This window comes from Cetorhinus maximus, chromosome 22 (assembly GCF_964194155.1).
Source record: "Cetorhinus maximus chromosome 22, sCetMax3.hap1.1, whole genome shotgun sequence".
In the NCBI taxonomy this organism is placed as follows: Eukaryota; Metazoa; Chordata; class Chondrichthyes; order Lamniformes; family Cetorhinidae; genus Cetorhinus; species Cetorhinus maximus.
Genome location: NC_135900.1, coordinates 53,816,748 through 53,843,775, shown reverse-complemented (window position 1 = coordinate 53,843,775; position 27,028 = coordinate 53,816,748). Strand labels below are relative to the sequence as shown.

General features: G+C 42.4%; 1 protein-coding gene across 2 annotated transcripts in view; it reads left to right on the top strand.

Annotated features, from left to right (window-relative positions):
* nup50 (nucleoporin 50) overlaps positions 1-27,028 on the top strand; it is a 79,120-nt gene that overhangs the window by 423 nt on the left and 51,669 nt on the right. The window contains exons 2-3 of one of the 2 annotated variants that reach the window (XM_078568335.1): positions 19,090-19,192; positions 21,256-21,334. In XM_078568335.1, coding sequence (XP_078424461.1) covers positions 21,266-21,334 — 69 coding nt within the window. In that variant the 5' untranslated portion in view covers positions 19,090-19,192; positions 21,256-21,265. The remainder of the gene's footprint in view (positions 1-19,089; positions 19,193-21,255; positions 21,335-27,028) is intronic. The other variant, XM_078568334.1, reaches the window with a different exon arrangement.

Sequence of the window (27,028 nt, the reverse complement as noted above, 5' to 3'; positions counted from 1 at the left end):
AAAAGGATAAGCGGCATTTCACCGAGGCCTGGACTCGGCGAGCTCCGAGGAACTGATCGTCTGGTCGCCGCGCTGGCTCTCTGATCAAGATCATTTCCCTTTTTCTACACCCCAGCGTTTGGCTTTTTTTCTCGGGGAATGTAAAACTGAGTGAGCCGCTGAACGGTGTGAAACAATTGCGCTGACAGTGTTCCATAACCGGGTGGTTGCTGCCTTTCTTTAAAACGCACATTCATCTTGTGGCACGAACGAGTCGAGGAAACTTGCTGTTCCTGGTCCCGCCCCCGTGCCGGCGGCCGGCTCCGAGCCGCTTTCTGATTGGTCTGTTCCCTTGTCAATCAAAGCCGACGGCCGGCGCCACGTTAGGTTGCGCTTCTCGAGCTGGCCACACGCGGGCTGAGAGAGGCTGTTACCTGAGGGGGACATTGCCACGGTCGAGAAAGGCCATCATTGTTAATTATGTTGAATTAAGAGAGACTTTTTAACTTTTAAAAGATGATGTTGTCAAGGTTAAAAATCCTCCAGCTGGTAAAGGAAGTGAGCTCTTGTCCCAAGGTATGCCCTCGTTAAGTAACCGGTTTCCGAATGGTGGAGTGGGTGGAGAAGGAAATTGATTGCATCTCCTCCCCCAACTTTTTCACCAATGTGTACTTTGGTAAATTCAGATCAGACCATAAGAGTTTCCAAAGGCCATTTCATAACGCATTATGTCTGAGTTTACAGATTTGTCGAGCACTGCAAGCCAGGAAATTTCCAGGTTTGATCTCTGATCTGTGATGAATTCGCAATCTCAATAGTATCCTGAAAATGCTGTGCAGCAACATCGTACAGAGGTGAAGCGACTTCCATGCTGTGCACATGTTCTACGTTTTGTTTTTGTTTTCCTCTTTTTCATGTTTAATTTAAATGCCTGTGAAGTGGTTTGATTAGTTATTTCTATGGGGAGGTTAATCCAGTCTCTCCCTTTCATTCTTTTGAGATTTGAGCATCGCTGACACATTTGGCATTTGTTGCCCATCCCCAATTTTCCATGAGAAGATGGTGGTGTGCTGACACCTTGTACTGCTCTGCTCCATCTGGTGCAGGGAATCAGAAGATTTTGACCCAGCAACAATGAAGGAATGGCGACATGGTTCCAAGTCAGGATGGTGTGTGGCTTGGAGGGAAGCTTGCAGGTGTTCCCAGCTATCTGCTGCCCTTGCTTTCCTAGGTGATAGAGGTGCTGTTGAAGGAGCTTTGGTGAATTGCTGCAGTGCATCTTGTCTATAGTACACATGGCTGCCACTGAGTCAGCGATGGAGGGAGTAAATGTTTAAGGTGGTGGATGGAGTGCTGATCAAGGAGACTGCTTTTTCCTGCATAGTGCTGAGCTTCTTGAGTGTTGGAGCCATACTCCTGCAGGCAAGTGGAGAGTATTCGATCACGCTCTTGACTTGTGTCTTGTAGATAGTGGACAGGCTTTAGGGAGTCAGGAGGTGAGTCAGTTTCTGCAGAATTCCCATCCTCTGACCTGTTTGTATAAAATAGGAGCAGAAGTAGGCCATTCAGCCTTTAAAGCCTGCTCTGCCATTCAATAAGATCACGGCTGATCTATGTGTTTCAAGTTCTACGTTCCCATCTACTGCTGATAACCTTAGATTCTTGTTAGGCAAGGGAACTACCTCTGCCTAAAAAATATTCAATGACCCCACTTCCACAGCCTTCTGAGGCAGAGAATTCCAAAGTTGCACAACCCTCAGAGAAAAAAAGTTCTCATCTGAGTCCTATAAGGGTGACCTCTATTTTTAAAATGTTGTTCCCCAATTCCTGGACTCTCTCCCCCCCCCCCCCCCCCAAAACAAACAAGAGGAAACACCCTTTCCACCTCCACCTTGTCAAGACTGTTCAGGGTCTTAGATACTTCAATCAAGTCACCCCTCACTATTCTAAACTCCAGTGAAAATAAGCCCAGCCTGTCCAACCTATCCTCATAAGACAACCCGCTCATTCCGTTTATCAATCTAGTAAACCTCCTTTGAACCACCTCCAACACGTTTACGTGCTTTCTTAAATAAGGAGACCAAAACTGCGCAGTATTTGAGATGCGGTCTCACCAGTGCCCTGTATAACTGAAGCATAACATCCTTACTTTTATGTTCAATTTCCTCTCGTAATAAAGGATAGCATTCCATTAGCCTTCTTTGGTTAAGTGCTGTACCTGCATACTAACTCTTTGTGACTCATGCACTAGAACACCCATGTCCCTCTGCACCTCGGAATTCTGCAGTCGTTCTCCGTTTTAAGTAATACTGTGCTTTTTATTCTTCCTGCTGAAGTGAACAACTTCACATTATACTCCATCTGCCAGATCTTTGCCCACTCGCTCAACCTATCTATATCCGTCTGCAAACTCCTTATGTCGTCTTCACAACATAATTTCCTACCTGTCTTTGTGTGTCGTCTGCTACCATGCCTTCGTTCCCCATCATCTAAGTCATTGATGTAAATTGTAAAAAATTCAGCCCCAGTGCAGCTCCACTCATCACATCCTGCCAATCAGAAAAAGACCCATCTATGCATATTCTGTTTTCTGCCTGCCAGCCAATCATCTATCCATGCTTGTATGTTACCCCATACACTGCGAACTTTTTTTCCACAATAACTTTTGAAGAGCAACCTTATCAAATGCCTTCTGGAAATCCAAGTACAGTAAGTCTACAAGCTCCCCTTTATCCACAGCACATGTTACTCCTTCAGATAATTCTAATAAATTGGTTAAACATGATTTCCCTTTCACAAAACCATGCTGACTCTTCCCAATTACCTTGTGTTTTTCTCAGTGCCCAGCAGTAACCTCTTTAATGATCGATTCTAACACCTTCCCCATGACTGACCTATAGTTTCCTGGTTTCTGCCTCCCTCCCTTCTTGAATTAGAAGGGTTATACTTGCTACTTTCCAGTCTGATAGAACCTTTCCAGAATTTAGGGAATTTTGGAAAATTAACACTTCCTACCTCATTAGCCACCTCTTTTAAGAGCCTAGGTTGAAGTCCATCAAGACCTGGAGATTTATCAGACTGCAGCTCCACCGGTTTGCTCAGTACTGCTTCCCTAGTGATCGTAAGTTCCTCCTTTCCACCTGCTGATTTGCAGCTATTACTGGAATGTTTTTTGTATCCTCTATATGAAGACAGAAGCAAAATATTTGTTCATTTCACCCATCATTTAGGACCAACACTCGCTTTACATACCCTTTCCTTTTTAAATACCTGTAGAAACTCTTGCTATCTGTTTTTACATATCTAGGTAGCTTCCTCTCATACTCTTAATTTTTTCTCCTGATTAACCTTTTAGTCATTCTCTGCCATTCTTTATGCTCTAACCAATCATCTGACCTGCCACTCATCTTTGCCCGGTTATATGCTTTTTCCTCGAGCCTGATGCTTTCCCTAACTTTTTAGTTAACCATGGATGGTGGATCCTTCCTTTAGAATTTTTATTTATTTTTGGAGTAATCTGCAATACTCCCTTTAATGTCAGCCACTGCTTCTCTTTTGATCTACCCCCTAGCCTAGTATCCCAGTTCAATTCAGCCATCTCAGCTTTCATTCCCCCATAGTTGCCCTTATTTAAGTTTCAGATAGTAGTCACTCTTCTCCATTTCAAACTATATGTAAAATTTAATTGTACTGTGGTTGCTGATACCTAGGGGTGCCTTTACTCTGAGACCATTATTTAATCCTGTTGCATTACATAATACCAAGTCGAATATAACCTGCTCTCTGGTTGGTTCTAGAACGGGCTGCTCTCAGAAACTACCTCAAAAGTATTCCACGATCTCCTCACCCAGGCTGTTACTGCCAATCTGATTTTTCCAGCTTAAATGTAGATTAAAATCACCCATGATTATTGCTGTCCCTTTATCACAAGCATCCTATATTTTTTCTTGTATACTTTGTCCTACATTGTGGTTACTGTTAGGGGACCCTTAGACCACACCCACTAGTGACTTCTTTGCCCTACTATTCCTGATGATTTGAACCAAGGCCATTTCTAACGATTGCACCAATGCCATTCTTGATTAACAGTGATACCCTTCCACCTTTACCTAGCTTCCTATTCTTCTTGCGTCATATACTCCTCCATATTCAGGACCCAATCCTTGTCATCCTGCAGCCACGTCTCCAGAATGGCTATCAGATCATATTTGTTTTCTTCAATGCATGCTATAAATTTGTTTACTTTGTACCTGAGTGCTGCATGCATTCAGATACAGAGCCTTTTGTCTTTTTGTTATGTTTCTAACATCTAGTCTTGATTGTTGGTGCATTCTTAGGTTTTTTCTCCCTGTCCCTTCCTGCCAGTCTCTGATCCTCATTTCCCATATTACTATTTTCCTCTCTTACCTTGTCTCTACTCTTTGATATGCCACATATTTCCTCAATTTATCCCTTGCCCCCACTATTTAGTCTAAAACCCTCTCTACTTCTAGTTATATGGTTCGCAAACACACTGGTCCCAGCATGGTTCAGGTGTAGACAGCTCCCACTTTCCCCAATACTGGTGCCAGTGCCCCACAAACTGGAACCTACTTCTCCCGTACCAATCTTTGAGCCATGCGTTCATTTCTCTAATTTTATGTACCCTATGCCAAATTGCACGTGGTTCAGGTAATAATCAAGAGATTATAACCTTTGAGGTTCTGCTTTTTAATTTAGTGCCTAGTCCCTCATACCTAGTTCTCCCTATGTAATTGGTATCTACATGGACAGCGACAACTGGATCCGTCCCCTCCGACTACAAGTTCCTCTCCAGCCCTGAACAGATGTCCCACACCCCAGCACCGGGAACGAGAGTCTGGACTCTCTCTCGTTGCTGCAGAGAGCAGAGTCAGTCCTCTTCACTGTACTGTCCCCCACTACCACTGCATTCCTTTTTGCTCCCCCACTTAAAAATGGCTTTCTCTATCACAGTGCCATGGTCAGCTCACTCATGCACCCTGGGGCCCCCACTCTCATCCAAACAAGCTGAGAGAAACTCAAACCTATTGGGCAATTGCAGGAGCTGCCACTCATGCAGTCCTGCCCTCTAGGTCCCCTTACCTGCCTCACTCGCAGTCATACTTTCCTGTCCCTCAACACTGACCAAATCAGAAAACCCTAACCTAGGGATGTGATTGCCTCCTGGTGCGAAGCATCCAGGTAACTTTTCCCCCTCCCTGATGTGTCGCAGCATCTGCAGCTGCACTTCCAGCTCAATGATTCTGAGCTGAAGTTCCTCGAACTGCAAACACTTACTACACACATGTTTGCTCTGGATCACAGTGATATCCAGGAGCTCCCACATGCTGCAGCCTTGACACATCACCTGTCCTGCTATCCTTAATGTTTTTTTAAATAATTCCTGAATAACATTATGCATGTATTTATGTTGCTTTTTTATATATTTTAACTTTACCACCAACTTGTGTACTGTTTTAAATCTTAGGAACAGAATAGACTTTAAAAACTTACCAGATATACACCAAACAGCTAGCTCCTTTCCCTGTAATAGAGTAAGAACCAATTCCAAGCTCTCAGGTTTGCACTCAGTTTGCTTAGCTGCAGCCACAATATTTATATGTCTGGTTCAGTTCAGTTTCTGGTCAATGGTAACCTGCAGGATGTTGATAGTGGGGAGACTCAGTGATGGCAGTGCCATTGAATATCAAGGGTAGATGGTTAGATTCTCTCTTGTTAGAGATGGTCATTGCCTGGCAGGAATGTCACTTGTCACTTATCAATCCAAGCCTGAATGTTGTCCAGGTCTTGCTGCTTATGGACACTGACTGCTTCAGTATCTAGCCAAAAGTACTGAACACGGTACGCTCATCAGCAAACAGCTAAAGATAGTTGGGCTGAGGACATTACCCTGTGGAATTCCTGTAGTGAGGTTCTGGAGCTGAGGTGATCGGCACTAAGAACCACAATCATCTTCCTTTTGTGCTAGGTATGACTCCAACCTGTGGAGAGTTTGCCCCCTGGATTCCATTGACTTCAGTTTTGCTGGGGCTGCTTGATGCCACACAGTCAAATGCTGCCTTGTTATCAAGGGCAGCCATTCTCACCTCTCCTCTTGCGTTCTTGCTCTTTTGTCCAATTTTGGACCAAGGCTGTAATAAGGCCTGAAGTCGAGTGGGCCTAACAGAACCCACCCATCTTGAGCAACAGTAAGCAGATTATTGCTGTGTGAGTGCTGCTGATAGCACTGTTGCCAACAATTTCCATCACTTTGCTGATGATCGAGAGTAGACTATTGATGGTAATTGATCGGAATGGATTTCTCCTTTTTGTGGACAGGATAAGTGTGGGCAATTTTCCACGTTGTTGGGTCAATGCCAGTGTTGTAGCTGACAATTATGAAATTTGGTATGAAACTGTTCAGATGCTTGTGTGCGACATTGTAGAGGCACAAACCATTTGATGTTTTCCCTCTTAAAATGGACTGCTTGTTTAACATATTGTGGGATACAATGGCAACATCATGGTGAACTGCTTTGTAGAGCAGTGTAAGCTTACTCAGCTGTTTTTGATGCAATGTAGGCCACTCCAGTTCAGCATAGATGTAAGATAAAAACAAAATATGGCGGATGCTAGAAACCTGAAACCAAAACAGATAATGTTGGAAAAACTCAGGTCTAGCAGCATCTGTGGGGAGAGAAACAGAGTTAACATTTCGAGCCCGTATGACCCTTCTTCAGAGCTGAAACAAAGTGGAAATGTGATGAAATCTATACTGTTTAAGTGGGTTGGAGCAGGTGAAGCTGCGTAGAAGGCCAGCAATAGGTGGGGACAAAGGAGAGGTTGACAAAGATGTCATGAACTAAAAGACAAAGGGAGTGCTAATGGTAATGGTAAGGCCTAAAAAAGGTGCTGATAGTGGTGTAAAGGGAAGAAAGCAGAATGTGATAATGGCAGAACAAGGGTAACATTGTGGGGGGAAAAAAGGATAGAAAATGAGATAGAAGGGCAATTTAAAAAAAGGATAAAACCACGGATAAGTGAATAAAAAATGAAAATGAATGTAGAAAAAAGGGGATTAAAAAGGGGGGTGAGGATAGAGGAAAGAGTTCATGGTCTGAAGTTGTTGAACTCAATGTTAAGTCCACAAAGCTGTAAAGTGCCTAATTGGAAGATGAGGTGCTGTTCCTCCAGTTTGCATTGGGCTTCACTGGAACATTACAGCAGGCCAAGGACGGACATGTGGGCATGAGAGCAGGATGGTGTGTTGAAATGGCAAGCAACCGGAAGGTCTGGGTCATGCTTGTGGACAGACCGGAGGTGTCCCGCAAAGCGGTCACCCAGTCTGCGTTTGGCCTCTCCAATATAGAGGAGACTGCATTGGGAGCAGCGATTACAATAGACCAAATTGAAGGAGGTGCAAGTGAAGCGCTGCTGCGCCTGAAAGGAATGTTTGGGCCCTTGGATGGCGAGGAGGGAGGAGATAAAGGGGTAGGTGTTGCACCTTCTGTGATTGCAGGGGAGGTGCTGTGTGAAGGGGATGAGGTGTTGGGGATGATGGTGGAGTGGACCAGGATGTCCCACATGGAATGGTCCCTACAGAATGCTGACAGGGGATTATCTGTATCTTGTTGCATGCTTGGTGTGGCGTTTGATGGATTGAAAGTCATTTGTCATCAATGGGACCATTCTCTCAGTACACCTAACCCCCCCGTACCTGTACTTGATCTTCCAGCCAACAAATGGGTTGGTATGAGGCAGTCATCTGCAAAAGGAATCTGTCCCAAAACCAGAAATCAGGCCATCTCCTATGTCATTTATGTACGGCAGGAACATCAGGGGACTAAGGGAAATCCCCTGACTGAATGTGACTGTTTTCCCCCTATCAACAGTAACATGTTGACTACTCTTGATTAGCCAAATTTCTATCCAATGTTGGGGTTCACCTCTTACCTCATAATTAGTTGGTCTTGGCTGGGATTTCACATTACGCATCCTTAGGAATTCCTTATAATGTACCAGTTCAGGATTGGCATGATTTCCATGCCAACTCCCTGTTGCTGTCTAGTGATTCCTGCTGGAACTGTGTTCAATGAAAAGAATCACTGCTCATTTAGCCTCCTGATACATCCTGTGGTTCATGTGTACAATGCTTCTATTCATGTCATTTTACTTTCGGCTTTATTTGGTGCCCTGGCAAATGAATGTGTGAACAGGAAAGGCATGCTTGTGTTGCAACTGATTGTAGTTAAGATTTTGTAAGAATTGTCCTGCTATTTGGAAAAATTGAGTAAGATAAGCAATGTTGCTCCAGTCAGTTATTCCCTTCTTAAAATTTGCATTTTAATGGGTTGTTTTTCAAACTCAAGAAAGGTATACAGCAGTGTTGGCCAATGGTCAGTGCTAGGACTACTGCCTGCCTTAATATATATTAATGACTTAAACATGGGTGTACTGGGCAGATGATACAAAACTTGGAAGAATTGTGGGCAGTGAGAGGGGTAGTGATGGACTTCAAGAGACGTAGTCTGGTGGAATGGGCAGACAGGTGGCAGATAGGGGAGGCGATGGCTTAGTGGTATTGTTGCTGGACTAGCAACAAAGACCCAGGGTAATGCTTTAGGGGTTCAGATCCAGCCACAGCAAATGTAGAATTTGAATTCAATAAAAATCTCGATTTAATAAAAATTGCCAATTGTTGTAAAGACCTATCTGGTTCACTGATGTCCTTTAGGGATGGAAATCTGTCGTCCTTACCTAGTCTGGCCTACATGTGACTCCAGACCCACGCCCTCTGAAACGGCCTAGCAAGCCACTCAGTTGTATCAAACCGCTACAAAGTCACAGAAAAGGAATGAAACTGGACAGACCACCCGGCATCGACCGAGGTACCGGAAACAACAACAACAAACTCAGCCCTGTCAACCCTGCAGAATCCTCACTAACATCTGGGGGCTAGTGCCAAAAATGGGAAAGCTGTCTCACAGACTGGTCAAGCAACAGCCTGACATAGTCATCCTCACGGAATCATACCTGACAGATAATGTCCCAGACTCCACCATCACCATCCCTGAGTATGTCATGTCCCACTGGCAGGACAGATACAGCAGAGGTTGCGGCACAATGGTGTACAGTTGGGAGGGAGTTGCCTTGGGGGTACTCAACATTGACTCGGGACCCCATGAAATCAGGTCAAACGTGGGCAAGGAAACCTCCTGCTGATTACCACGTAACACCCTCGCTCAGCTGATAAATCAGTTCTCCTCCATGTTGAACACAACTTGGAGGAAGCACTGAGGGTGGTACGGGCACACTGTACTCTGGGTGGGGAACCTCAATGCCCATCACAGAGTGGCTTGGTAGCAACACTACAGACCGAGCTGGCCGAGTCCTAAAGGACGTAGCTGCTAGACTGGGTCTGCGGCAGGTGATGAGGGAACCAAAAAGAGGGAAAAACATACTTGACCTCATCCTCACCAACTTGCCTGCTGCAGATACATCTGTCCATGATAATATCGGTAGGAGTGATCACCACACAGTCCTTGTGGAGACGAAGTCTCGCCTTCACATTGAGGATACCTTCCATTGTGTTGTGTGGCACTACCATCGTGCTAAATGGGATAGATTTCAGAACAGATCTAGCAACTCAAGACTGGGCATCCATGAGGTGCTATGGGCCATTAGCAGCAGCAGAATTGTACTCAAACGCAATCTGTAACCTCATGGCCTGGCATATCTCCCACTCTACCATTACCATCAGGCCAGGGGATCAACCCTGGTTCAATGAAGAGGGCATGCCAAGAGCAGCACCAGGCGTACCAAAAATGAGGTGTCAAACTGGTGAAGCGATAACTCAGGATTACTTGCGTGTCAAATAGTATAAGCAGCAAGTGATAGAGCTAAACAACCCCACAACCAATGGATCAAATCTAAGCTCTGCAGCCCTGCCACATCCAGTCGTGAATGGTGGTGGACAATTAAGCAACTGACTGGAGGAGGAGGCTCCACAAATATCCCCATCCTCAATGATGGGGGAGCACAGCACATCAGTGCAAAAGATAAGGCCAAAGCATTTGCTGCAATCTTCAGCCAGAAGTGCCGAGTGGATGATCCATCTCTGCCTCCTCCGGAGGTCCCCAGCATCACAGACGCCAGTCTTCAGCCAATTTGATTCACTCCATCTGATAGCAAGAAATGGCTGAAGGAACGGGATAATGCAAAGGCAATGGTCCCTGACAATATTCCAGCAATAGTACTGAAGATTTATGCTCCAGAACTTGCCGTGTCACTAGCCAAACTATTCCAGTACAGCTACAACACTGGCATCTACCTGGCTATGGAAAATTGCCCAGATATGCCCTGTATACAAAATGCAGGACAAATCCATCCTGGCAAATTATCGCCCCATCAGTCTACTCTCAATCATCAGGAAAGTAATGGAAAGGGTCATCAACAGTGCTATCAAGCGGTACTTGCTTAGCAATAACCTGCTCACTGATGCCCATTTTGGGTTCTGCCAGGGCCACTCCACTCCTGACCTCATTACAGCCTTGGTTTAAACATGGACAAAAGAGCTGAACTCCTGGGGTGAGGTGAGAGTAACTGCCTTTGACATCAAGGCAGCATTTGACCAGAATGTGGCATCAAGAAGCCCTAGCAAAACTGGAGTCAATGGGAATTGGGGGGGAAAACTCCACTGGCTAGAGTCATGCCTAGCACAAAGGAAGATGGTTGTGGTTGTTGGAGGTCAATCATCTCAGTTCCTGGACATTATTGCAGGAGTTCCTCAGGGTAATGTTGTAGGAGCAACCATCTTCAACTACTACATCAATGACCTTCCTTCCATTATAAGGTCATAAGTGGGGATATTCACTGACGATTGCACAATCTTCAACATTTGTGACTCTTCAGATATAAAGCAGTCCATGTCCAAATGCAGCAAGACCTGAACAATACCCAGGCTTGGGCTGACAGGTGGCAAGTAACATTCACGCCACATAAGTGTCAGGCAATGACCATCTCCAACAAGAGAGAATCTAACCATCGCCCCTTGACGTTCAATGGCATTACCATCACTGAATCACCCACTATCAAGGTCCTGGGGGGGAGGTTACCATTGACCAGAAACTGAACTGGATTAGCCATATAAATTATTATGGCTACAAAAGCAGGTCAGAGGATAGGAGTCCTGCGACAAGTAACTCACCTCCTGACTCCCCAAAGCCTGTCCACCATCTACAAGGCACAAGTCAGGAGTGTGAAGGAATACTCCCCACTTGCCTGGATGAGTACAGTTCCTGCAACACTCAAGAAGCTGGACACCATCAAGGACAAAGCAGCCCACTTGACTGGCACCACCTCCACAAACATTCACTCCCTCCACCACCAACGCACAGTAGAAGCAGTGTGTACCATCTACAAGATGCACTGCAGGAATTCGCCAAGGCTCCTTAGACAGCACCTTCCAAACCCATGACCAGTACCACATAGAAGGACATAGGCAACACATAGGTGAGAACACCACCACCACCACCACCTGGAAGTTCCCCTCCAAGCCACTCACCATCCTGATTTGGAAATTTATCACTGTTCCTTCACTGTTGCTGGGTCAAAATCCTGGAACTCCCTTCCTAACAGCACTGTGGGTGTACCTCCACCACATCGACTGCAGCAGTTCAAGAAGGCAGGTCACCACCACCTTCTCAAGGGCAACCAGGGATGGGCAATAAATGCTGGTCCAGCCAGTGAAACCCATATCCAGTGAATGAATAAAAAAAAATTACAGTTATTGCAGAGAAATGTGAAATATATTTTGGTGGGAAGAACAAGGAGCAGCAACACAAAATAAAGGGTGCAGGAACAAAGGGACTTGGGTGTTCCCAGTATTCTGGCGAGACCATAGAAAAATTATGGTGCAGGAAGTGGCCATTCAGCCCATCAAAGCTGCACCGGCCAAAAAAAGAGGAAAAAAGAAACTGGCCGCTCATTTTTAATCACACTTTGCAGCAACTGGTCCGTATCCTTGCAGGTTATAGCACTTCAGGTGCAGATCAAGATACCTTTTAAATGAGTTGAGCATTTCAGCCTCGACCACCATCTCTAAGTGAAAAGGTTTTTCCTCATGTCCCCTATAATCCTTTTACCAATCACCTAAAATCTGTGCCCTCCCTGGTAGTTGATTCTTGAGCTAGAGGAAACAGATCTTTCCTGTCTACCCTATCTAGGCCCCTCATAATTTTGTACATCTCAATTAGGTCACCCCTCAGCCTCCTCTGTTCTAAGGAAAACAACCCTAGCCTATCCAATCTTTCCTCATTGCTGCAATTTTCAAGCCCTGGCAGCATTCTTGTAAATCTCCTCTGTACTCTCCCCAGAGCAATTATGCCCTTCCTGTAATGTGGTGACCAGAACTGTGTACACAATTCCAGCTGTGGCCTAACCAGCATTTTATACAGTTCAATCAATACATCCCTCTTTTTGTATTCAGTACTTTGTCCAATAAAGGAAAGCATTCTATGTGCTTTCTTTATCACCTTATCAACCTGTCCTGCCACCTTCAGGCACCTGTGGACATGCACTCCAAGACCTCTCACTTCAACTCTTCTCAATATGCTCCCGTTTATTGAGTATTCCTTTGCTTTGTTTCCCCTCCCCAAATACATTATCTCATATGTTTCCAGATTGAATCTATTTGCCACTATTCCACCCACTCAACCAAACCATTGATATCATTCTGGAGATAGCAGCTATCCTCTTCACCATCAACTACATGGCCAATTTTTGTGTTAAATCTGCAAATTTCCCAATAATGTCTACTACATTTAAGTCCAAATCTTTAATATATACAACAAACAGCAACACTGAGCCCTGTGGAAACCCCCTTCCATTTGCAAAAACATCCATCGACCATTATCCTTTGTTTACTGTCGCTGAGCCAATTTTGGACCCAACAAGCCATCTACTCATGGTATACTAGCCATGTATCCCATGGGATCACACTTTTTGACCAGTTTGCCATGTGGGACCTTGTCAAATGCCTTACTAAGGTCTATGTAGACAACATCCACTGCACTACCCTCAACAATCCTCATTACTTCCTCAAAAATTCCTATTAAGTTAGTAAGACACAGTCCTCCCCTAATAAAAATGCTGACTGTCCCTGATCAATCAGTGCCTTTCTAAGTGACAGTTTATCCTGTGTCTCGGAATTTATTCCAGTAATTTGCCCATCACTAAAGTCAGACTGACCGGCCTATAATTTTCTGGCCTATTCTTTGTATAACTAAGGATGATTTGGTACCATAGGGAGAGATGACCTCAGTGAGTATGAGTCGAGATGAGAAAAAGTAAAGGTAAGAAGTCACTTGTGGGAGTGGTTTGTCAGCCCTCAGCAGTAACCATAGTGTAGGATGGAGTATATAGGAAGAAATAATGCGAGCTTGTGTGCTAATCATGGGTGATTCCAATCTACAGTTGGGTTAAGCGAAACAGATTGGCAAAGGTAGCCTGGAAGATTAGATCATAAGTGTTTTTGGGACAGTTTCTTAGAGCAGCATGTTCTAGAGCCAACCAGAGAGCAGGCTGTATGAAATCTGGTAATGTGCGATGGGGCAGGATCAATTAATGACCTCATACTGAAGGTGTACCTAATATGATTCTAATATGATTGTAGATCTAAGGCTAGTGTTTTAAACTTAAATAAGGGCAGTTTTGAGGGAATGAAGACCAAGCTGGCTAACGTGACTTGGAAATTGGGTTAAGGGATAAGTCAGGAGAGGTGCAGTGGTAGGCATTTCTCGAGATATTTCAGAATACTCAGAAAAGATTCATTCCAGTGAGAGAGACTCTAGGGGCAGGATGCGCAATTTGTGGCTAACTAAGGAAGTTAAAGATAATCTCAAATTGAAAGAAGAAGCGTATAATACTGCAAGGATGAGTGGCAGGTCAGAAGATCAGACAGAACATAAAAAACAGCAAAGAATAACTAAAAGATTAACAAGGAGGGGGAAATTGGAGTACGAGAGAAAGCTAGCTAGAAATATAAAAACAGTTAAGAGTTTGTACAGGTATTTAAAAAGGAAAAAAAAATGTGTGTGTTGGTTCTCTAGAGAGTAGAATGGGGAATTTATGATCCCAGCTGATGTTACTTCTGGACAAGCCAGATCCCAGGGTGGAACCCGGCTTGATAGATCGTAACTTTTATTTTTTGTTTAGTTACGTGGAGAGTTGCTACAGGAGTCAACTGATGAGCTTTTAATAAAAATTTTTAAAATTATTAAACAGAAAAAGATGAACTATATTACAATACTCCTTCACCCACAACAGCGTTACAGATATATACAGCTTCGTAAGGATAACACAAGTCACAAAAGTTATCCCATACTCTCATGATCACAGTAAATACACAGTCCATGTATACCAATAGGTGACCTGTGGTCAGACACACCACACTCTGAAACCAAATGACAGATGCCACCCTAAACAGATGCTTTGGATCTCTCCTCAACTCCGCGCACCCGACCCCCTCAAGCCCCAGGCACTTGTCATACCATGAGCCAACTGGTCTCACTGAATTCCGCCTTTCACACATGGTTTCCAATCTCCACTTCCGAAGGACTCACTTTGGAATCTTCTCCCAAACGACACTTACTTTCTCTCCAGATGCCTTCCACAAGGATCCACCTCCAGGGCTTCGAGCTCTCCTGGATCGCCACATGCTCTCAAGCTTCCTTTCGCACACACTTTCTTACTGACTAAGCTGTGCCAACCGAACACCACTGCTTCACATGCCCATAGTAAAAAGTTACAGATATTTAGTTGGCTTCTTGCAGGCTATATTGCTTTAAACCTGCTTCTTGCAGCTTCTCCCTTGAAGCTTGGAGCCTTTCTCTGCTCCTCATTCTTAACTTCACTTAAATACAGGAACCTGGAAATGGTCCTGTTATTCTTTGACTTAACTGTCCTCTTGGGACCATTCGTGTTCCACTCCACTGGATTTGGGGACTTTCTTCTTTAGTTCCTGGAACCTGCTCCTTAAAGTTCCCTCTCCTATTTCCTGCTTCTCTTGGCAGCTGGCTTCAATTTTAGTTTGGGACTTGCTATCTGTCCCTCTCCTATGCTGCTTCAGCTAGCAATTCCTTTCAACTTCAGAGCACACTGACCAACTGAACTCAGACTGCTTTCAGTTTCTCTATGTGTATGGGGGGTCTCTCTCTTTTTCTCTGGACCCCTGTTGCTAGGCAACAGCACAGTTTTTTTACTACCTTGTTTTAACTCCCCTTCAAGTCATAAAATCTCATTAAAATGCAGGCATCTTTTAAAGTGAAACTAAAACTCTGGTTTCACCCTTTTAACCCACAAAATACAGAAATACAAATTAAACTTAGATATACTTTATTCCTAACACCTCCAAATACACAACTTACTTAAAACTATCTCTATTTCATAACAAATTAATATTGGGAAATAAGGAAATGGCGGATGAAATGAACAGATATTTTGCATTGGTCTTCACTGTAGAGAATACAAATAACATCCCAGAAGTAAGTGTAAATCAGGAGGTGAAAGGGAAAGAGGAACTTAAAACAGTTACAAACACCAGGGAAAGGGTACTGAGAAAATTATTCAAACTAAAAACTGGCAAGTCCCCAGGTCCTGGTGGACTTCATCCCAGAGCCTTAAAAGAAGTGGCTGTTGAAATAGTAGGTTGGTTTTAATTTTCCAAAATACCCGAGATTCTGGAAGGATCCCATCAGATTGGTAATTAGCGAATGTAACTCCTCTATTCAAGAAAGGAGGGAGACAAAGCAGGAAATTACAGGCCAGTTAGCTTAACACCTGTAATGAGAAAAATGCTGGAATCTATTATTAAGGAGGTTCCAGTGGGGCACTTAGAAAATCTGAATGCAATCAGGCAGAGTCAACATGGTTTTGTGAATGGAAAATCATTTTTGACTAATTTATTGGAGTCCTTTGAGGAAGTAACAAGCAACATGGATAAAGGGGGATCTGTGTGTGGATGTGCTGTACTTAGATTTCCAGAAGGCATTTGCTATAAGGCATTGCTACATCAAAGGTTATGATGCAAAATAAGAGTTCATGGTGTAGAGGGGGCATATTAGCATGGATAGAGGATTGGTTAGCCAACAGGAAACAGAGTAGGCATCAATGGATTATTTTGGGATTGGCAAGATGTAACAAGTGGAGTACCACAGTGATTAGTGCTGGGGCCTCAACTATTTACAATTTATATCAATGACCTTGATGAAGGGACCAAATGTATAGTTGCTAAATTTGCTGATAGGACAAAGGAAAGTAAGTTGTGAAGAGGACGTAAGGGGTCTGCAAAGGGATATAGATAGGTTAAGTGAGTGGGCAAAAATTTGGCAGATGGAGTAAAATGTGGGAAAATGTGAATTTGTCCTCTTTGCCAGGAAGAATAGAAAAACTATTATTTAAATGGCAAGAGATTGCGGAACTCTGAGGCACAGAGGGTGTCCTGGTACATGAATCACAAAACATTAGTATGCAGATAAAGCAAGAGATTAAGGAGGTGAATGGAATGTTGGATTTTATTGCAAGGGGAATGGAATATAAAAGTAAGGATGTTTTGTTGTACAGGGTGTTGGTGAGACCACATCTGGAGTACTGTGTACAGTTTTGATCTCCGTATTTAAGAAAGGATATAAATGCGTTAGAAGCAGTTTGGAGAAGGTTCATTTGACTGATACATGTGATGGGGAGTTATCTTATGAGAAAAGGTTGGACAGGCTAGGCCTGTATCCATTGGAATTTAGAATAGTGAGAGGTGACCTTATTGAAACACAAAGATCCTGAGGGGACTTGACAAGGTGGATGCTGAAAGGATTTTTCCCCTTGTGGGAGAGACTAGAAGTAGGGAGACGTAGTTTAATTTAAGGGATCTCCCATTTAAGACAGAGATGAGAATTTTTTTCTGAGGGTCGTGAGTCTTTGGGAATCTCTTCCCCAGAAAGTGGTGGAGGCAAGTCATTGAATATTTTTAAGGCAGAGGTAGATAGATTCTTGACTAAGAAGGAAGTCAATGTATATTGGGGGTAGGTGTGAATGTGGAGTTGAGGCCATAATCTGATTAACCATGATCTTCTTGAATGGCAGAGCAGACTTGAGGGCCTGAATGACTTAACCTTGCTCCTAATTTGTATGTATCTATGCAGAAATCTTTGGTGGTAGGAGAGGTTGAGAAAATGGTTAATAAGGCATACGGGTTCTTGGACTTTGTAAATAGAAACCTCGAGAGCCAAAACAACTGGAGTATTATGTCCAGTTCTGGGCACCACATTTTCGGGACGATGGTGGAAGCTTTCAAGAGGGCGCAGAAAAGATTTGCAAGAATGGTACAAGGGCTGAGGGACTTCACTTATTGGCGAAGCAGGCGTTGGTCTCCTTTTGAGAAGAGAAGATTGAGGGGTGATTTGACAGAGATGTTCAGAATCGTGAGGGGTCTACACATAGTAGATAGAAAAACTGTCCTCTTTGGCAGAGGGACTGAGAATCAGAGGACACAAATTTGAGGTGATTGACAAAAAGGAAACCTGAGAATATATATTTTTATGCATTGACCAGGATCTGAAATGCACTGCCTGAGAGAGTGGTAGAAGAAGATTCAATTGTGGTTTCAAAAAGGGAAGCGGATAAGTATCTGAAGATAGTAAAATTGTGCAAGATTACAGGGAAAGGGCGGGTGAATGGGACTAGCTGTGTTGCTCTTGCAGAGAGGCGGTATGGACTTGATGGGCTGAATGGCCACCACCTGTATGACAACCACTCTATGATTCTAGGATGTAAATTTTGCACAATAGAAGAAAGAAGCAAAGAGAATGCCAAATAGATTAAACAACATTAGGGCGTTGCGGCTTGAATTACTGCCCTATATTGTAAATACATTCATGCGCCATGCTTAGCTAATTGATTTATATTGAGGGGCCTAGATAGATAGCATGGATGGGAAAGACTTGTTTCTGTTGGTAGAGGGGTTAATAACAAGGGGGCATAGATTTTAAAGTAATTGGCTGGAGAATTTGAGGGAAGTTGAGAGAGAATTTGGGCATCTGGAGCCCAGTACCTGAAAGGGTGTTAGTGGCAGAAGCCTTCAATTGACATTAAAAAAAGTACAAGAGGTGCCATAATGTACATGGCTAAGGACCAAGAACTGGAAAATGGTGTTAGGCTGGATAGTTCTTTTCAGCTATCACAGACACAATGAGCTGAATTGGTTTTTCTTCCATGCTGAGAGTTGTTATGTTATTGCATTTAGTATTTAAGATTAAGTATTTTAAGTATTAATGACAAGTTTAAAATTGAATGCTTCTCAGATTTTTTTTCTCTGGGTGAAGTTTATGATGCAGCTTTGGTTAAGTAGTTAAGATGAAATAAATTAAGCCAGTGGATTGAGATGCATTGTAACTAAAGCATAAGCAATGGACAGGAGAGGTAATGTTTTGTACCAGATAGTGTCAGGCTAGCAAGCAAAGCTAGTGGTTCATCTGCAGTTCTGGATTCTGATTAACTTTTTGCCTCTTAAACAAATAGAGTTGTAATTTGTGGTTTTTAAACAGAACATACAGAGGTCCGTGATCAGAATTAGTACAGATGTATTCTAGTTTTTGAATTATTGCAGAAAAATGTTGCCAGAGAATAATGCTTATCAAATGATTATGAGGCAACAATCTCTTTTAAGGGTGTGGGTGATGTCATAAGCTGCAAGAGCGGTTTATAAAGTTACTTGAGCTCAAATTTAGGAGTAACCAACTTTTCATAACTTAGTTGCCTCCTAATCACCCTCCAAGCTGATGCAAAGCACCAATTCCCATATAGAAGCATTTGAGCAACTTCCATAATGTATACTCTTGAACAGTCTGGGTGGAAGGTAAGAACCACACTGATGGAGTTAGGACCCCAGCTGAGAAGAGATAATCTACCAAAATAAAGATTGGTCTTAAATTTAATTGTGAGAAATTAAATTTAATTCTTATAGTTATTTTCCTCTGATACACACATGGCTGGAAAGCCCATCTTGAGTAAGGGGAATTAATCAAGGTAAGTAATATTATTTCTCCCTTTGTCCTTTAGATTGGGTCCTCCACTTTATTAGTTCATTTTCTTATAACTTATGTTGGATTTAAACCTTCCTGAATGATATATGGCACACCCTGTTTCTAATAAGGAGTTTGTGGTAAGTAATTTCTCATTATTGGGTCACAACTTGTGGAAAACAGATGCTACTTTATGCTTCCACAGTAAATAGTCTTTGTGGGGAAATTGGGTGGCACATTGTTTAGATACTATTTTGGATTCGGGATCAGAATTAAAATCCAGCCAACATTGAGGGAATGAATATCTCCTTTGGTGTAAGCATCTTGGGTAAAATCATTTTGGGCTGTTTCTTTTTTTTTAAACCTTTGGTCAAATTTCTCCCCTACACGCAAATATTGACTTTCTGTTGGGGAATAGCGCCAGGCATCCTTAAGTGCCTTTATTCAAGTGATAATACAAAAAGCTTCTTGTTTTTAAACAGTATCTTTAACGTAATAAAATGTTCCAAGGCACTTCACAGGAGCTTTATTAAGCAAAATTTGACGTTGAGCCAATAATGGACACAAAAGTAGGTTTGAAGGAGCTTCTATATATAAAAAAAAGAGGTGTGGAGGTATAGAGAGGGAATTCCAAAGCTAATCAAAGTTAACCTAACAAAATTACAGTTGACAGGAATTATATTTCAATTGACCAAATTTTGGGCTTTTCTCTATTTTTGCCCTTGACATACAACGATTAACTTAATATTTTTGCTTATTTTGGTAATTGAAGGCACAGCTTCCAATGGTGGAGAATTAAAATCAGTGATGCTCAAGGCCAGAATTGGAAGAGCACGGATATCTTGGAGCGCTGTGGGGCTGGAAGACATTGGAGTTGGGGAGGCGGGGGTGGTGAGACCATGGAGGGATTTGAGAATAAAGCATAGGAATTTTAAAATCAAGCTATTGCTTAACTGGGAACCAATGCAGGTTAGTGAACACAGTGTGATGGATGAATGGGGCATGGTGTGTGTTAAAACATGGGCAACATAGTTTTGAATAAACTCGAGTTCATTATTAATGCTGGAGTCTGGATTATTCACACAAAATTTGCAGATTGAGTGGAGACTAATTCTGTTCAATTGTTGCCTCTTCAGTCTCACAATTTTGTTTAGTTGATCATGCACTCACTTCGGGATCTATATGTTTTAGGTTAAAGTCCTACTGTAGATTTGAGTTTAAAATCACAGCTGGCATTTGTATAAAATGGAAGGAGTATTGTCTTGTTGGAGATGCTATCTTTAGGATACTCTGTCAATCTGTCTACTCATAAATGTAAGAGACCTGTTGACACTATTAGAAAAAGTGTGTTCTCCCAGTGCCCTGTTGAATATTTCTCCGTCAACCTACACCGCCATAAGCTGATTATCTGGTCATTCAATACTTGCCTTGTATGGAACCTTGCTATTTGCAAATTAGCTGCTGTTTCTTACATAAGCAACTGCAGTTCAAAAGTATAAAAGCAAAATACTGTGGATGCTGGAAATCTGAAACAAAAACAGAAAATGCTGGAAAAACCAAGCTGATGTAGCAGCATATGTGGAGAGAGAAACAGAGTTAACGTTTCAAGTCCGTATGACTCTTCAGAGTTCAAAAATAATGCATTTAGTGCTTTAGTGCACAAGATATGTTATATCTTTCCTTTCCCTATTCCCTTTTCCTACAGTCCTCATGCACCTTGCAGACTTTCTGCTTTTCTCCTGTGGCACATTAATTCTTTAATGGCTCTCTGCCACATAACATATTAAATGATAAATCCTTAGGTATAATTATGTTATATAAGTGAACATGGCAATCAACTTGCACACAGTAAGGTTCCAGAAACAAATGAGAATCTTTCTTGGCTGTTTTGGTTGCAGGATAAATATTGACCAGGGAAACGCCCCTTTTCTTTCAATTGTCCGTGTAATTTTTTACGCTAATGTGAGACGAAAGACCGGGTTTCAGCTTGAGGTGTCATCTGAAACGTCCCATTTCTATCAGGTCAAAGTTAACCTAACAAAATTACAGTTGATAAGAATTATATTTCCATTGACCAAATTTTGGGCTTTTCTCTATTTTTACCCTTGACATACAATGATTAACTTAATATTTTTGTTTATTTTGGTTTCAGATCAGTCATCCAGCAATGTTAAAAGAATAATTTTTGCTAATTTTGTTTCAGTAACAACATAATGGCAAAGAGAACTGCAGACAAGGAACTAACTGACCGGAATTGGGATCAGGAGGAAGAGTCTGAAGAGGTGTGTACACAGTTTCTGTCAGGGATGAATGCTGTCAAATTGCCATATTAAAGTGTAAGGTTTTTCTGGGTTTGATTGCGGCAGTGTTGGTGGTAGTAGTGGGCTCAGGGATAAACAGCAGTTAACTGTACAATATCATGTTAAGTGTCAAGTGGGGGGGTGGGGTGGTTTGGAGGGCGAGGTTGAACTGAACCTGAGTCCATATGCCAAATTTGATGGTTCTGCATTGGCGACTGGTAAAGAGTGAAGCAACGTTTAGAAAATGTTTAAGACACTTTTGTATCTGCAACTGATATTTGTATTTGTAGAATGAAAGTGCATTGGAATTACTTAATCCTGCAATGAACAGAATATACTTTTCATGCTTTGCATTCCAATACTGCAAAAGATCCATCCTTTGTAGTGTCATGAAGCTATTAATGTATATAATATTTTGGAAAATATTTTTCTTTTAAAATAGAGGCTTGGTCTGCGAGTATGTCTTGATTGGATTAAAGCCAGCTAGTCTGGGTGCTTTGAGATGTGCTAGTTTTGATATGCAAGAGAGATAACGTGTAAATGCTTTTTTTTGAATAAAGCGTTCAAGAAATGGGGTGAAAACTTGAAGCCTTTCTAACAGCTACCAAGCAATATGTTTATATTACTAATAAAATTGGTACAATGAATGGGATTTCATTGTTAAAAAGTAAAGTTCAAAGAGACTGGTTAGACAATGAGAATTTGAATTCCATCAGTGGTGGTAGGTATAACTTCAGTAGTTTTCAGGTGTACAGGCAGAGGCAATGTAAGATCAAAAGGCAGCTGCAAGCCTTCAACTGGCTCCACAGTGAAAGAATCTCATTTTGAATTCGTACGGTGAAAATGCTTTGCCTGGTGTGTGCTTAAGTCTATGGGTTGCTGTTGCGTTAATGGAGATTAGTTTGGGAATTTGTTAAAAGTTATGAAAGTAATTTGTAGCCGTGTGTACATATATTTTAACCTGTGTAAATTGATAAATGTTTCATTTAGTTTAATGTAAAACGTCGAGAACTAATGGTCTGATTCCTGAGTTTAGAATCACATCTCAAACACAACACTTAAAATTGTAGGTTATGACAGTTGTTTAAAGTTTCCCTCTGGGATTTTTTAAATAACTCCGCTTTACCAACTGCATCGGTTATGACAGTATTTTCAGGTGTATGTCAGATGAATCTTTTATTTCCTCACTGCTGTTGGGATACAGCAGTCAAAAGCCTATTCACTGGAGTACTGTAAATACTTCTTGAAATCTGAAGATGAGCATAGCACAAATTAAATAGTAAAGTGCTATTAGGGTATGTGTATGAGCAGTGGGCGATATCACAAAAATGGCAGTGCTTGAACAGGAGCTTACATCTGTGTGTAATGGGAGATTAAGTCTGTTAAAAGTCTGACATTGAGGAGAGTTTACTACTGTTGCTCACACTTTTGCCAGATGTTCTGTGACATTTCTGAATACCATGATTTGGATAGTTCATACCGTGACTTGACTATCTGCAATGAGCGAACAGGTGTTCTAATTTTGAAGCTTCAGAGAGCCAACGTAGTAGCCATTCTGTTCCGTGTTCTTAGGTTGTTAGCATGTAGATAAGTTGAGCTCATTGCAGCTTCCTTCTGCAGAGTTTCCTGTCCAACACGGTAAGCTTACAATTGGCTCATGTTATTTCATTTAATCTGGTGGTAGGACAGAGGTGGATTGAAATCTAGTTTGATTTTTCTGAAGAATATTAATGAGCCACAGTAAGAGTTTAAAGGTCCGAAAGCCTCTTTGAGAAGCTACAGAGAGAAGGTAAGTGTGTAAGCTAAGTGGGGTAGGGAGGGTGTGCAGAGTGAATGTGTCCAGCGGGGAGCTGGGATGGGTGGGGGGTTAGTAGTACAGTTACCTAGGAGTTAGAAATGGTTTGAATCCTTCTAACTTTTCCTGGGTAAGATAAGTAGCAACCATCCGAAATCTGAGTTGGATACTTATTTGGAGGGTTCCAGATGCAGGGGAATTGCCTATCAGAAGTCCAAACTTGGCAATTCCCACATAGTCAGTGCATTGGGACTTCAAAGGGGTCACGTAGTGCATCTTGAAGGGGTACCTCCAGGATATGGCCGATAAATAAATTTAGTGGTATCTTGTCTATCGAACAATTTATCAGATACACCTAAAGCTGTTCATGGGATGATTCTGTATGCTGCCTAGACAAAGGCTGCAGCCTAGAATTAACCCCTGCTTTGAGAACGTTGCATTTCGATGGCTACTGCCTTAAATTGTCAGTCTCTTGCTTTGATCCTTTTCTTAGCACCCATTGTTGGAGAGAGTTGAAATAATTTGAGCCAGGCATCTTGAGGAAAGCTTTACTGACTTTAAACGTCTGGAGTATATTTTCAAATTTTGCCTCATCTTGATTTGATATAGTTGCTACTTTTCAATAAAATTTTGGTGGCTGACCTTGCATAGTATTACATACAGCACAGAAATGGGTCATGTGGCCCAACAGGCCCAAATGCAGTATACTGGAACATGTGAAATAGGCATGGTAGGCTACATAGGTAATTATGTGGTATTAAGGCTAGTGAAGGGTTAATAGGATGCTAACAGCAAATTAGGAACAGATGCTGGACATGCAGAGGCAGTAAAGTACTGGCTGTACCAGGAACCAAAATTTGGCCCCTAGATTGGAATTTGGTAGACACATAAAGAATAGTCATTATTTCCTTTGAGTAAATACCCCTCAAGCTAGGAAACTTGCGTTTCCTTAACATTTTATAATGTAACCATAGCATCCCTGATGAGGATGACATAGGATTGAAACCTAAGTAATATGAGAGCCTGTGTACATGCTACCTTCATAATTGGATAATTGTTTTTCATTGTAAATCAGTGATTAGTTAGTGGGTGCGATTTTTTTTTTTTACTGTGGATTAAAAGTATAAATAGGGTGTGTGTATGAGATCCTGCAGTTGAGCATCCTCTATGTACATCTATGCATGCTATCTGAACTCCATACCCTGCAGAAATAAAGACTTGCTTGAAAAGTATTTCATATGTAACTACTTCAAAATGTTCGCAACATCGAAGAGGTTATTAAAAACAATGCTCCCTTGAAGCCTTCTCCCGCTCTTCTTCCAATCCCATCAATGTGTCCTATTCCTTTCTCACCCATGTGTTTATCTGTGTGGTCTCAATTCATTCTCCCAGCCATATTCAGTTGCAAGAGGAAATTCTATCAAGCTACCCATGTCTGAAAGCAACTTTTCAGCACATTATAAATGACCAAATAACTACATTAATGTCAGCCAGACTGCAGAGTATTCATACTTTAGCTAGGTACCGCAAAGCTCCAAAAGCACATGCAGTTGCACCCAGTAGCCAGAAAAAATAACCTAGAAACTAACATATGAGTGGTTCATGGTTCCTTTAAATGCTGGTGGGGAGGGAAATTTCTGGCAGTGGACAGGCAGTGCAGAGTTGTCTTTGTTTTGTTTATGTTGTGTTCAGCTGTGCAAGGTTGAGGCAGGATGTTGGCTGGAATGTGGAGGTTGAAAATGGCAGAGCTGGCATCAAATCAACAGTGCCCATTAATTTGTGTTGCCATCTTGCTGTTCTGTATGTTACCAGATTTGGCACATGCATGCAAAACCCTTAACCAAGATGGTATCTTGCGCATTTCCTGCCAGTGCATCCTGTACTTCATTTTCTGTTGTGTGGCTACATAGTGGCAAAAAGGTGCCACATGGCTCAATTTAGCCCCTACATTGTCTTTCACAATCTCAAGTACTTCAGCCAATGAAGAACTTAAGATATGACCTGTTATAATGCAGCAAGATCCTACGAACAGCAATGAGATAATGACATCTCTTACAATTTGAGAAATAAATATTGGCCAGGATAAAAGGTACAGTGGCAGCATGGATAAGATAACTAGATTTTTGGAATGGAAAAAGATGCACAGTGGGGTTCCCCAAGGTAGGTACTAGGACCACTGCTTTGCATGATAATGATTTAGTCTTGGATGTACAAGACACAATGTAAGTTTGCAGATGGCACAAAACCTGGAAGCATTGTGAACAGTGAGGAGGATAGTGATGGATTTCAAGAGGACATCACCAGGCTGGTAGAAAATGCAGTCACGTAGCAGAGAAAATTTTTAACGCAGAGAAGTGCAAATCAATGCATTTTGGTAGGAAGGAGAAAGAGAGGCAATGTAATCTCTAAAGGGAATACAGTTCTAAAGTGGCTGCAGGAACAGGGAAGCCTGGGGGTAAAGCTACACAAATTGTCGAAGGTGGCAGGGCAGGTTGAGAAAGTAGTTAAAAGGCAAACAGGATTCTGGGCTTATAAAGCGAAGCATAGAATGCAAAATCAAGGAAGTTATGATGAACCTTTATCAATCACTGGTCCAGCCTCAACTGGAAGTTTTTAATTCTTTCACGGGATGCGAGCATTGCTGGCAAGTCCTGCATTTGTTGCCCAACCCTAATTGCCCTTGAGAACGTGGTAGTGAGCTGCCACCTTGAAACGCTGCAGTCCACCTCATGTAGGTACGCCACAATTTTTAGAAAATTAGTTCCTGGAATTTGATGTAGCAGCAGTGAAGGAACGGCAATATAGTTCCAAGCCAGGGTAGTGTGTGGCTTAGAGGACAACTTGCAGATGGTGGTGTTCCCTTACGTCTTCTGTCCTTGTCCTCCTAAGAGATAGAGGTCAGAAGTTTGGAAGGTGCTGTCAAAGGAGGCTTGGCCAGTTGCTGTAGTGCATCTTGTAGATGGCGCACACTGCTGCCACTTTGTGCTTGTGGTGGAAGGAGTGAATGTTTAAGGTGGCGGATGGGGTGCCGATCAAGTGGGCTGCTTTGTCCTGGATGGTGTCAAGCTTCTTGAGTGGTTGTTGGAGCTGCACTCATCCAGGCAAGTGGAAAGTATTCATCACACCATGGATGAGGGACTTCAGTTACATGGATAAATTGGAGAAACTGGGATTGTCCTCCTTTAGAGGATTGTCCTCCTTTAGAGTAGAAAGGTTTGAGAGGAGATTTGATGGAAGTTTTCAAAATCATGATTCCAGACAGAGTAGATAGAATTTATCTTCTCATTCGTGGAAAAATAAAGAACCAAAGGCACTATGAGGAAAAACAAGTGGTTATACTCTGGATAGCACTGACTGAGAGGATGGGGAAGGAGGTTGATTCAGCCGTGACTTTCAAAAATTATGAACACCTGAAGGGAAAAGGTTTGCAATACTACAGGGAAAAGGTTGGAGGGATGGTGGTTGGAGGGAGAGAGTGGGGTGCTAGGACTAGCTAAATTGCTCTTGCAAGAGCTGGCACAGGCTCAATGGGCTGAATAGCTTCCTACTATGGTGCAACTTTTCTGTGAAGATGCTGAGGTTTTCCTTGCTGCTCCTCCACCTGGTGAGCTTTTATGCCCACCTAATGGGGGCTTCAGTTTAAACTTGACTGAAAGACAACACCACCAGCAGTGTAACCCTCCTTCATTCCTACACTGGAATGTCAGTCTGGATTATGCGCAAAAGTCTTTGGAGTAAGACTTGTATTGGCTGAAGGCAAGATAAATGCACTTATTTACAGAAATGTGGCTTGCAGCCCAGTGGCCACACTTCTGATGAGTTATGCTGGGAAAAGCTCTGCTGGAAATACATAGTGCCACTCACTGCTAAAGTAGTGAAGC